Genomic DNA, 13,585 nt, shown 5'->3' with positions numbered 1-13,585 from the left:
TGGGTTGTTTGTTTTTCGGGCGTAGAGTTTGGTGAGTTCCTTATAGATTCTGGATATTAACCCTTTATCTGATATGTCATTTGCAACTATCTTTTCCCATTCCGTTGGTTGCCTATTAATTTTCTGGGTTGTTTCCTTTGCTGTGCAGAAGCTTTTAATCTTGATGAGGTCCCAACAGTTTATTTTTGCTCTTGATTCCCTTGCTTTTGGGGATGTGTCAAGTAAGAAGTTGCTGCGGTGGAGGTCAAGGAGGTTGTTTCCTGCTTTCTCCTCTAGGGTGTTGATAGTTTCCTGTCTCACGTTCAGGTCCTTTATCCATTTTGAGTTGATTTTTGTGCATGGCGTGAGAAAATGATCTAGTTTCATTCTTCTGCATGTTGCTGTCCAGTTCTCCCAACACCATCTGTTAAAAAGGCTGTCTTTTTTCCATTGGATATTCTTTCCTGCTTTGTCAAAGATCAGTTGGCTGTATACTTTTGGGTCCACTTCTGAGTTCTCAATTCTGTTCCATTGGTCTATGGGTCTGTTTTTGTGCCAATACCATACTGTCTTGAGGATGACAGCTTTGTAGTAGAGGCTGAAGTCTGGGATGGTGATCCCTCCCGTTTTGGTTTTATTTTTCAGTATTACTTTCGCTATTCGGGGTCTTTTGTGGTTCCATACAAATTTTTGGATAGTTTGTTCTAGTTTTGAGAAGTATGCTGGTGCAATTTTGATTGGAATTGCATTGAATGTGTAGAGTGCTTTAGGTAGTAATGACATCTTAACTATATTTATTCTTCCTATCCATGAGCATGGAATGTTTTTCCATTTCTTTGTGTCTTCTTCAATTTCCTTCATAAGTTTTCTATAGTTTTCATCATACAGATCTCTTGTATCCTTGGTTAGGTTTATTCCGAGTTATTTTATGGTTTTTTGGGCAATTGTGAAGGGGATCAGTTTCTTGATTTCTCTTTCTGTTGCTTCATTGTTGGTGTATAAAAATGCAACCGATTTCTGTACGTTGATTTTGTACCCTGCAACTTGGCTGAATTCTTGGATCAGTTCTAGTAGGCTTCTGGTGGAGTCTGTCGGGTTTTCTATGTAGCAACTCTACACATATTCTAAGGCCTCTGTTCCTTTTAAATGTTCTCAGTAGGATCCCTCCCATTAAAGATTATTGTATAATAAGATTATTCTTGTGATGTATTTGACTGATTTTGGTAACAGGGTAATATTGGTCTTATAAAACAAATTGGGGGGCGGGGTTCCTGAGTGGGTGGCTCAGTTAGTTAGGCATCCAACTTCGGCTCAGGTCATGATCTCACAGTTCCTGGGCATCTTCCTGCCCTGTACTGGGCTCTATGTCCATAGTTCGGAACCTAGAGCCTGCTTCAGATTCTGTGTCTCCCTCTCTCTCCACCCTTCCCCTACTTGAGCATTTGCTCTCTCTCTCTCTCTCAAAAATAAACACTTAAAAGTTTTTAAAACAAATTGAGAAATATTTCTATTTCTCATATAAAAAAAAAGTTTATGTGGAGTTGGTTTTTCTTTATACATCAGGTAGAATTAATCAGTGAAGCCATCTGGCCCTGGATTTTTCTCTGTAGGGATGTTTTAAAGTACAAATTCAATTTCTTCAATAAATCAAAACGTTTTCAAGTTATATGTTACTTTTTTTTTCTAATTTATTTTTCTAATTCAAGTGTAAGTAACATACAGTGTTACATTAGTTTCAGGTGTACAATATGATGATTCTACAATTCTATACATGACTCAGTGTTCATCATGATAAGTGTACTCTTAATCCCTTTCACCTATTTCGCCCAATCCCTCCACTCACCTCCCCTCTATAGCTAAAAGTCCATTTATCTGTCCCTTTTCTTCGTTTGTTTCTTAAATTCAATATATAAGTGAAATTATATGGTATTTGTTTTTCTTTATTTCACTTAGCATTATGCCTTCAAGGTTCATCCACGTTCTTGCAAATGGCAAGATTTCATTCTTTTTTTCTTTTTTTTTAAAGTAGGCTCTCCACCAGTGTGGGACTTGAACTCAGAACCCTAAGATCAAGAGTTGCATGCTCTACGAACTGAGTGAGGCAGTTAACCCCAAGCTTTCATTCTTTCTAGTGGCTGTGTAATCTTCCATTACACACACACACACACACACACACACACACACACACACCCTTCTTTATCCATTCATCTATTGATGGACATAGGGTGGCTTCCATATCTTGGGTTACTGTAAATAATGCTGCAATAAACACAGGAATGCATATATCTTTTCAAATTAGTGTTTCTGTTGTCATTTTTAAAATTACATTTAAATCCAAGTTGGTTAATATATAGTATAATAATGGTTTCAGGAGTAGAATTTAGTGATTCATCACTTAAATACAACACCCAGTGCTCATCCCAACAAGTGCCGCCCTAAATGCCCATCATCCATTTAGCCTATCCCCCACCTAACACCCCTCCAGAATCCCTCAGTTTGTTCTCTGTATTTAAGAATCTCTTATAGTTTGTTTCCCTCTCTGTTTTTATCTTATTTTCCCTTCCCTTCCCGTAAGTTCATCTGTTTTGTTTCTTAAATTCCACATATGAGGGAAATCATATGATACATTTTAAGAAAATATCAGAGATAATCTCCATTAACAACGACAAAAGTAGTAAAATGGCAATAAATACATATTTATCAATAATTACTTTGAATGTAAATGGATTAATTGCTCCAATTAAAAGACATAGGGTATCAGAATGGATTAAAAAAACAAGGCCCATCCAAATGCTGCCTGCAAGCAACCCATTTTAGATCTCAAGACACTTGCAGACTGAATGGGAGAGAATGGAGAAACATTGACCATGCAAATGGATGTCAAAAGAAAGCCAGAGTAGCAATATTCACATGAGACAAATTAGACTTAAAACAAAGACTGTAACAAGAGACAAAGAAAGGCACAAAAAAATCACAAAAGGGACAATCTCCAAAGACGATATACAGCAATTGTAAGTATTTATGCACCCAACAGGAAAGAACGCAGATATATAAAACAATTAATAACAGGGGAACTAATTATTAATAATAATACAGTAACAGTAAAGGACCAGGAAATAAAAGAAGAAATAAAGAAGTGCATGGAGACAAATGAAAACATGACAGTCTAGAGCCTTTGGGATGCATTAAAAGTGGTCCTAAGTGGGAAGTATATAGCAATACAAGCTTACATCAAGAAGCAAGAAAAATCTCAAACAACCTAACTTTATACCTAAAGGAGCTGGAAAAAGAAGAAAAAACCAAGGTTAAAAACAGCAGAAGAAAGGAAATAATAAAGATTAGAGCAGAAATAATAATATAGAAGATTGCAAAAACAACAGATCAATGAAACAAAGAGCTGTTCTTAACAGAAAGAGAAAGGACTCAAATAAATAGAATCACAAATGAGAGAGGAGAAATAACAACCAACACCATAGAAATAGAATCTTTTTTCCCATTAATCTATGGTTTTTTTTCCCCAAATTTTATTTAAATTCTAGTTAACAGTGTAATATTAGTTTCACATGTAGAATTGTGATTCATCATTTACATACAACACCCAGTGCTCATCACAAGTGCTCTCCTTATACCCCATCACCCATTTAACGCATCTCTACACCCACCTCTCCTCCAGCAGCCCTGTTTGTTCTCTATAGTTAAGAGTCTGTATTTTGGTTTGCCCCCATTTACCCCCCTAAGTTCTTTTGTTTTGTTTCTTTTTTTTTTTTTTAACGTTTATTTATTTTTGAGATAGAGAGACAGAGCATAAGCTGGCGAGGGGCAGAGACAGAGGGAGACACAGAATCTGAAACAGGCCACCGGCCTGTTGGCAAAATTCTACTTACTAAGGTTGCTAAACATAGAAATTTAAAAAGGATTTTTGGTCACCCAAATCATCCACCTAGAACTTTGTTTTTTGTCCACCCACAAAGGCAAGGAAATGTTATTTTATTTTTGTTTCTAGCATTTAAGGAATTTTTTATTTTTAATTCCTAGTTGACCACTAGGCTAATGGAACAAAGACCTCAGTGGCTATACGTGATGAAGAATACAGGATACACATGATTTAATCAGAAAATGCACTAAGCAAACTAACAACAATTATAATAAGCAGCAATGACAACACTGAGTAGGGGGGAGAATAATATTATATCATAATATTCCAAATGTTTTCAACAAAAATTACAAGGCACGAAGAGACAAAAATGGATGGCTCATACATACCAAAAATGAATAAATACGGTCTCTAAGGAAGCCCTCAGAGGTTACTAGACAAAAACTTTATCTGGTTTGTTGCTGTTCACATCCCTTTGTTGAGTCTACATCTTCATGAGTTTCAGATATATGTTTTTGGTTTTGTTTCTCAAGCACTTTTTAAAATTATAATTTCTTAGTTTTTAATTTAAATTTTAGTTAACATACAGTGGCTTTTAATGATAGAGAAAAAACTATGGGGTTGATGGAGGTAGGTGGGTGGGAGATGGGCTAGATGGTGATGGGTAGTAAGGAGGGCACTTGTGATGAGCACTGGGTTGTGTATGTAAGTGATGAATGATCCATCTAGAACTTTGAATCTTTACCTGTGTGTATATTCTTTGGGTAGGATAAATGATAATTCAGCTTCAGTAATGTTTTCCATAGTGGCATCTGGAATATGAGAGTGAATTACTGCTGAGATCTTTTCAACATCACAATGTGATTCCCTCTCCATGACTAGGTGATATCCAGCACCTGAAAGAAATCATTTAAAAGACCACATGAAGCATTTTCGTACTTTTTAATCTTGTTTTTTCAATTCAGCTCTTCATAGTTCTAGGTCCACAAGGAAGAAGACATGGCATGTCACACCTCAAGGAAGGCTCACACCTCAAAGCTTCCAAGTGCTACTCCAAGAACCAAGATATTGATAAACAGCAACTTCCTCTATAATTTCAATAATTTTCTTAGTTAACAATAACTTAGTGTATATATAATCAGAAACAGTATATTTTCAGAAATGCTCCTGTTATCTGGCTACTTATCACTCTCGAAATTGTAATCTTAGTAAATATTCACTTACTAGCACTGGTTGTCCAGTCTTTATCAGCATTAACTAGGCCCTGGGGATAGAGCAGTGAACAAAGCAGATAAAAATTCCTACCCTTCTACAGCTACTTTTTAGTGAAAGGAAGCAGATAATAATAAAGAGGAATATTATAAAATATATATATTTTAACTTATTTAAATATATATTTAAATATAAATATAAGATATATATTTTAACTTATAATATATATAAAAAACAGATATATTAAGTGTTGAAAGAAGGTTGTTAAACTTTTTAATTATTTTTTTTAATGTTTATTTTTGAGAGAGAGATACAGTGCTAGTGTGGGAGGGGCAGAGAGAGAGGGAGATGCAGAATCCAAAGCAGGCTCCAGACTCTCAGCTGTCAGCACAGAGCCTGATGTGGGGCTTGAACCCACGAACTCATGACCTGAGCAGAAGTCTGATGCTCAACTGACTTAGCCACCCAGGTGCCCCAAAGTTGTTGAATTTAAGACAGAGATCCATGGAAAGCCTGAGGAAATGATTTTTGGCTAGTGACTTTTAAGAACTCAGAGAATTATTACACTTAGTGTTTTGCCCATACAGAGAAATTCTTTTCTGGAATTGGAGAAAAACATCATTATTTTAAATATGTACATTTCAAATTGTCATTGCATTTATGTTTCTTTTTAAGATTAAAAAAAGTGAATGATAGGTTAAGTATGTATCTCTTAGTGGATAATCTGGTTTATTTACCTGGCTTTAGTAGGCACTACTACTGCATTTTACAGGAAACTACATCCTTAGAATAAAGTGATGTATCCACCATATTTATTGGCTGTGGAAACCAAAAACTGCTTTTGGTTTACTTACAAAATGGTATGTAAATGGTTTTTCATTTCTCAGGAATCATGACACAATTGCCTTGTGCTCTTAAAACTGAATAGAAAATGCTTCCTTGTGCAGAGAAGTGAGAGTTGAATGCTGATACCAACGTGGAATTTGCTATGACATCCAAGAAGCAAACAAAAATCCTAGGCTTTTGATTAAGATGTAAGAAGTCTAGTTTAAGTATATTTATGATTAGCAACTAAGAAGGGACCTGAACATCCCAAAGTATTATACCTTTTAAAAGATCTTGGGTCCCAACTTGACAATAAACTATTTAAGAGAAAAAAAAAGATCTTGAGGAACCTGAGTGGCTCAGTTGGTTAAGCATCCGATTTCAGCTCAGGTCACTATCTTATGGTTTGTGAGTTCAAGCCCTGTGTCGGGCTCTGGGTTGACAGCTCAGAGCCTGGAGCCTGCTTCAGATTCTGTCTCGCTCTCTCTCTCTGCCCCTCCGCCAACTCATACTCTCTCTCTCTCTCTGTGTGTCTCTCAAAGATAAACATAAAAAATTTTTTAAAGATATAGTTGTGCATTAGATACTATTTTACCAATAATTAGTAACATTAGTCAATGTTATTAGAAATGGCAAATAATTTATCAAAAGCACAGCTGTTTAAATAATGTGGCTGATAACCTAGGCTTTCCCAATCAGATAAATCTAAGTATGGATGTAGAGCACCTTACAAGTTAGTTACACAAACTCAAACCTGTAAGGTGGCCATAACTTTGAATACCTAAACTGGTATACAAACATGACTTTAGATTCATTTTTTAATTTATGTAGGCTGCAATTCCATAGTCCATAAAATGTTTTTCATATTAAAAACAGATACCATATGTATATGTATGCAAAGCAGACACTATAATAACTAGTATAGGGTAAATAATTAATGTGAGTTGAATGAATTCAAGTACTGAATAAATGAGTGAGGAAGCAATCATCCTTAATTATCTCCATTTATGTTTATACCCTCCAATTTTGAATTCCTATTACTGTAATTTTAGCCTGCCATGTTTCAACATCTGATGTATCAGTTTTATCTCCTAAAAAAGACTTATGCTTATCAAAGTCATTGACTATTTTATTCTACTTGTATGATTCTTTCATTCTGCACAACATCCTATCAATCACATTTTAGAGTTATCTCATTACACTGGGTGTGTATATATATATATATATATATATATATATATATATGGATGTATGTGTGTGTGTATATATATATATATATATATATATACACACATATATATATATGTTTATTTGAGAGCAAGTGAGTAAGTAAGCAGGTGAGGAATAGAGAGAGAGAGGGAGAGAATTCCAGGAAGGCTCTACAGTGTCAGCCTGGGACCCAACATGGGGCTCAGTCCCATGAACCATGAGATTGTGACCTGAGACAAAAACCAAGAGTTGGATGCTTAACTAACTGAGCCACCCAGGTGCCCCTACACTGTGGATTGAATACTGGTTTCGCAAATGACAAATCAGGATCAGAGATGACTGCTTTCTCTATTTCCTCTCCTCATCAACCAATCAATTATTCAACAACATAAATCTATGTGGACACAATTGCATTCCAGGGTCAAAGAAAACTGTCAGTAGGTACAAAGTGGGAGAAATAAGCATGGCCTTTTAAGTTGAAAAAAAATTATTTTGTAAGTCTGAAGGTATGTGTTGGAGAATAAGTGATAAATATATCCTAGTTGCAAAGGGCCTTAAAAACCAATTAGAATCACTGAGATCTAATTAGCAGGACAGAGAGAGCCACTGAAATTTGGGTTATATAGACAAGATGAAATTAAAATAATGCTAGAAGATTATTACTGAAGCATCAATTTCCTAAGAAAGAGTAAAGGGAGACAGACCATATATTTGTTTCAGGAAGACAGAAGAACCACAGCACTGCAAGGTCCCCCTGACCATGATGGCAATGCGGTCGCCTAGGAGGTCTGCTTCATCCATGTAGTGGGTGGTCAGGAAGATGGTACGATTGTGCTTATACCGCTGAAGGAGATCCCAGGTGGCTCTTCTTGAGACTGGGTCCATGCCAGATGATGGTTCATCAAGTATCACCACCTAAAGACCAGAAGAATTCCATGACCATTGCTAATTGATGTTGGGCTACTTGTGGGAAAATCTGCTACTTGAAGGCAATATGCTTAAGATCTAGACTACACATGGTGGCAAAAACCCTGGAAAGAAAGAATAAAGCCAAACCATATTATGACAATTGAACCAAATAATGCAAATTCCCTCTAATTATCATTGGGCAACATTCCTTTAGAATTCATACCAACCATCGGGTTTTTGTCAGCTGAGTTTCTGACCAGTTGGCAGGAACCCATGGTTAGTGCCCTCCCATTTCCCTTTTCATTCTCTTTTATTACCTTGGGTTCCCCTAAAAGTGCTATAATGACGGCGAGTTTGCGTTTCATTCCTCCACTCAGTGACTTTGAAAATGTGTCACGCTTTTCTAGTAGGTTAAAAGTAGACAGCATATGGTCAATTTCTGTAACATACACCTTATGATACATTCTTTTTACCTAAAAAGAGGAGGTAGAATTTACACAGTGCGTCCAACTTCATCCTTGGAAAGTTTTAAGATCATAACTTTCTTTGTGTATCTATGTAGATAAATGAAATTTCTTGTTACTATACCCTTAAAACATTTTATACCATCTCTTTTCTCACATCTACTACATAGTGTCTTCTTCCCATTGCCTCCTTTTAAGTCTAAAAGAAAGTTCCTAAAAAAAGAACTTTCAGATTTATAGATACCTGAAGCTCAGGAACAGAGAGAGAATAAACATCTCTATTTTCTAGGTATGATGAAGTAAACACCACCTCCCTTTATTTCCCACTGAACTCAATTATTAAACATGGAGAACTATAAAAAGTAAACAGCAGTTTGATCAGGAAGAATACCAGATTTTAAAGTACCCCTGAACCATTGTGAGGTTTACCATTTTCCCCTTGGGTATCCCCCTAGCCTGAACACAGAAGTAATCCAAAACCTGGAAGTGAGAATAGCAGTGCAGATAGAATGAGATTAAGGATAAAGTCTCTAGTTCTGGCTTGAGTAATGGAAAAAAACCAAAAACCAAAAACCAAAAAACCTCCTAAAGCTCTGAGAGAGTGTATGAGGGCCAATTCCATTTTTTGCTGTCCTCTTCATCCCAACCCACTGGGGTCTTGTGGCAGGGATGGTGGCAAGAGTAGAAAGGAATGGGAATCCTGCAAGATTAATAATTGTGAAAAGCTAAGTCTCTTTTGCAATATCTAGAGCAATCAGTGAAAGCCGTGTACAAGAAATATAGTAAAAATCACAAGTGACAAATTGAAATGGAATACTAAAAATAACCCAAAATAAAACTGAAAAGGGGAAACAGAAAAAAAGTGAGATCAAACAGAAAACAAATAATAAAAGGACAGACTTAAATATAAATATAGTATTAGTTATATTAAAAATAAATTATCTAAAGAATAAAAATTAAAAAATTAATTATTTAAACACATCCATTAAAAGATATTTTCAGAGAAGAGTTAAGATGGCAGAGTTGTAAGGGAACTCTGGACTTGTCTCCTCCCTCCACCACAGATCAACATCAAATCATCTGAACACCTAGGAAATTGGTTTGAGGATTAAGAGAACAACCTTCATAATTTGAGGGAGAGAATGAGACAGGTATGAGGTGCAGAGAGGTGAACTGGGGTGGAGAAGAGCCTAGGAGCCCCAAAGGGGAGGGAGCCCTTTTTGCAGAGAGGAGAAAGATGGGGAGAGAGAGCAGTGTGACAGGTTCATGTAAGAAAAGAAGGGGGAAAATAGTTAGGAAGAAGGAGGGAGGCAAACCATGAGAGACTCTTGAATACTGAGAACAAACTGAGGCCTGATGAGGGTGGGGGGAAGGGGGTGATGGGCATGGAGGAGGGCACTTGTGAGGATGAGCACTGGGTGTTACATGTAAACCAACTTGACAATAAACTATTCAAAAAAAAGACAAAAGGGAGCCTATGTTTACTCTGCACTCCCTAAAAGCATGGGGAGTGTCCCTGGCAGGATGGGAGGATGGGGTGGGGGAAAAAAGAAAAGAAAAGTAGTTTTCCTGAAAGTAGCTAGAGAGAAGGAGAGAGAGAGAAAGAGTAAAAACACATGCAGGGGACTGCACAAGAAAAATGTTCTCCAAAACCACTGACAAGGAAAAACGAGAGGGTTTCAATACCACCATTTTTTTTTGCACAACATAAACTGTGGAGTGCAGAGTCTGAAGATTCAGACAGAGCTCAGTGCCTGGGGGTGCTCTGGTGAGGAAGCATGGCAGAGAGGGTCTGAGGATCCCCTGGGGGTATTGAGAGAAACTATTCCCTTGTTTGGAGTGCATTTGATAAAGGTGATATGGCCTGTGTGTGTGTGTGTGTGTGTGTGCGCGCGTGTGCGTGTGTTGTGTTCGGATACAGAAAGAGCAAATATTTCATTTTAGTTTTCAAAATTTTAATTTTTTTTCTTTTTTCTATCAAGCTTCTTTTAACAAGCAGACCAAAACACACCTAGGATCTAGCTTCCTTTATTTGATTAAAAAATATTTTTTAATTAAAAAAATTTATCTTATTATTTCTTCCTCCAAAATGACAAGACAGAGATATTCACCTTAAAAGAGAGAACAGGAAGAAATGACAATCAGGGATTTAATCAATACAGTTATAACTAAGACGTATAGTAAACTAGAATTTAAACAAAAATTATAAGGGTTTTAATGGGTTTAAAAAAGCACAGAAGACACCAGAGAATCCCTTACTACAAAGATAAATGAGCTAAAATCTAGTCAGTCTAAAATTAAAAACAGTATAACTGAGATGCAGACTTGAATGCTGCCATGACAGTGAGGATGGACAAAGCAGAGGAATGAATTAGTGACAAAGAAGATAAAATAATGGAAAATAATGAAGTGGAGAAGAAGAGGGAAACAAAGGTATCATGAAGGTAGACCTAGGGAACTCAGTCACTTATTAAAAAAGAACATTTATATCATAGGAGTCTCAGAAGACAAAAAGAAAAAAAAAAAAGCGGGAGGGGGCCAGGAAGTTTATGTGAGCAAATTATAACAGAAAATTTTTCTAATCTGGGGAAAAACACAGACATCAAAATCCAAGAAGCACAGAGAACTCCCATTAAATTTAACAAAAGCCAGCATTCGCCTGGGTATAAAATAGTCAAATTCACAAAAACAACAGACAAGGAAAGAATCCTGAAAGCAGCAAGGGAAAAATAGTTCTAACCTACAAGGGAAGACAGATCAGATTTGCAGCAGATCTGTTCACAGAAACTTGGCAGGCCAGAGGAAGGGGCAGGATATGTTCAATGTGCTGAATGGGGAAAATATGCAGCCACGAATATTCTATCCAGCAAGGCTGTCATTCAGAATTGGAGAGATAGAAAGTTTCCCAGACAAACAAAAATCAAAGGAGTGTGTGACCACAAAAATAGCCCTGCAAGAAATATTAAGAGGGATTTTGGCGGGGAGATGGGGAGACCAAAAGCAACAAAGACAAGAAAGGAAAGGAGAACATCACTAAAAACGCCAACTTTACAGGTAACACAGGGGCACTAAACTCTTTCAATAACCACTCTAAATATAAATGGACTAATTACCCCAACAAAAGACATAAGGTATCAGAATGGATTAAAAAAAAAAAAAAACAAGGGGCGCCTGGGTGGCTTAGTCGGTTAAGCGTCCGGCTTTCGCTTAAGTCATGATCTCGCGGTTCGTGGGTTCGAGCCCCGCGTCGGGCTCTGTGCTGCCAGCTCAGAGCCTGGAGCCTGTTTCAGTCTGTGACTCCCTCTCTCTCTGACCCTCCCCTGCTCACGCTGTCTCTCTATCCTAGAAATAAATAAAACATTTAAAAAAAATTAAAAAAAAAAAAACAAGACCCATCTATATACTGTCTACAGGAGAATCATTTTAGATCTAAAGACAGCAGCAGATTGAAAGTGAGAGAATGGAGAACCATCTATTATGCTAATGGATGCCAAAAGAAAGCCTGAGTAGCCATACATATATCAGACCCCACTAAAAAGGAGAATTATAGGCCAATATTCCAGATGAATATGGATGCAAAAATTCTCAACAAGATACTAGCAAATTGAATTCAATAGTGCATTAAATAATTATTTATAATGATCAAACAGGATTTAGTCTTGGGATGCAGGGCTGGTTCAATATTTGCAAATCAGTCAACGTGATACACCATATTCATAAAAGAAAGGATAAGAAGTATAGGTTTCTATCAATAGATGCAAAAAAAAAAAAAAACCCCATTTGACAAAATACAATATCCATTCTTGATAAAAACCCTCAACAGAGTAGGGATACATAGAACATACCTAAACATCATAAAGGCTATATACAAAAGACCCACAACTAATATTACTCTCAATGGGGAAAAACTGAGAGTCTCTTCCCTAGGGTCAGGAACAAGACAAGGATGCCCACTCTCACCACTGTTAATATAACATGGTACTGGAAGGCTTAGCCTCAGCAGTCAGACAACAAAAAGGAATAAAAGGCATCCACACTGACAAGGAAGAAGTAAAACTTTCACTATATGCAGATGACAAGATATTCTATGTAGAAAACCCAAAAGATTCCACCAAAAAAATTGCTAGAACTAATGCATGAATTCAACAAAGTTGCAGAGCATAAAATCAACCTGCAGAAATCTGTTGCATTTCTATTTACCAATTACAAAGATGCAGAAAAAGAAATCAAGGAATTGATCCCATTTGCTATTGCATCAAAAACAGTAAGATACCTAGGAATAAACCTAACCAAAGAGGTAAAAAAAAAAATCTGTACTCTGAAAACTATAAAACACTTAGAAAGAAACTGTAGAAGATACAAAGGAATGGAAAAGCATTCCATGCTCATGGACTGGAAGAACAAACGTTGTTAAAATGTCTATACTATCCAAAGCAATCTACACATTTAGTGCAATCCCCATCAAAAATACCATAAGCATTTGTCACAAACTAGAACAAACAATCCTAAACTTCATATGGAACCACAAAAGACCTTGAATACCCAAAGCAATCTTGAAAAAGAAAAAAAATGCAGGCAACACGATTCCAGATGTCGAGCTGTAATACAGAGCAGTTGTCATCAAAACAGTACGGTGCTGGTACAAAAACAGACACATCAATCTATGGAACAGAATAGAAAAACAAAAAATAGACCTACAACTACATAGTCAACTAATCTTTGACAAAGTAGGAAATGGAAAAAGGACTATTCAACAAATGGTACTGGGAAAACCAGACAGCAACATGCAGAAAAATGAAATTGGACCACTTTATTCCACCAAATATATTCAAAATGGATGAAAGACTTAAATGTGTGACAGGAAACCATCAAAATCCTAGAGAGAGAACACAGGCAGCAACCTCTTTGACTTTCACAGTAACAACTTCTTTCTAGACATGTCACCAGAGGCAAGGGAAAACAAAAGCAAAAATCAACTATTGGGATTTCATCAAGATAAAAAGCTTCTGAACAGAGAAGGAAACAATAAAACTAAAAGGCCGCCTATGGAAAAGGAGAAGATATGTGTAAATGACATATCTGATAAAGTGTTAGTATTCAAAATTTATAAATT

General features: G+C 36.5%; 1 protein-coding gene across 1 annotated transcript in view; it reads right to left on the bottom strand.

Moving 5' to 3' along the window:
- The window catches only part of LOC120233266 (ATP-binding cassette sub-family A member 3-like), a 130,802-nt gene that overhangs the window by 77,956 nt on the left and 39,261 nt on the right, over positions 1-13,585 (bottom strand). Inside the window, exons 9-11 of the mRNA XM_039234412.1 lie at positions 8,326-8,481; positions 7,804-8,014; positions 4,599-4,749 (exon numbers count right to left, since the gene is read on the bottom strand). Coding sequence (XP_039090343.1) covers positions 4,599-4,749; positions 7,804-8,014; positions 8,326-8,481 — 518 coding nt within the window. The remainder of the gene's footprint in view (positions 1-4,598; positions 4,750-7,803; positions 8,015-8,325; positions 8,482-13,585) is intronic.

The sequence above is a fragment of the Hyaena hyaena genome, unplaced genomic scaffold, assembly GCF_003009895.1.
Source record: "Hyaena hyaena isolate Hyena2069 unplaced genomic scaffold, ASM300989v1 scaffold_88, whole genome shotgun sequence".
In the NCBI taxonomy this organism is placed as follows: Eukaryota; Metazoa; Chordata; class Mammalia; order Carnivora; family Hyaenidae; genus Hyaena; species Hyaena hyaena.
This window is presented reverse-complemented; position numbering and strand designations above follow the sequence as displayed.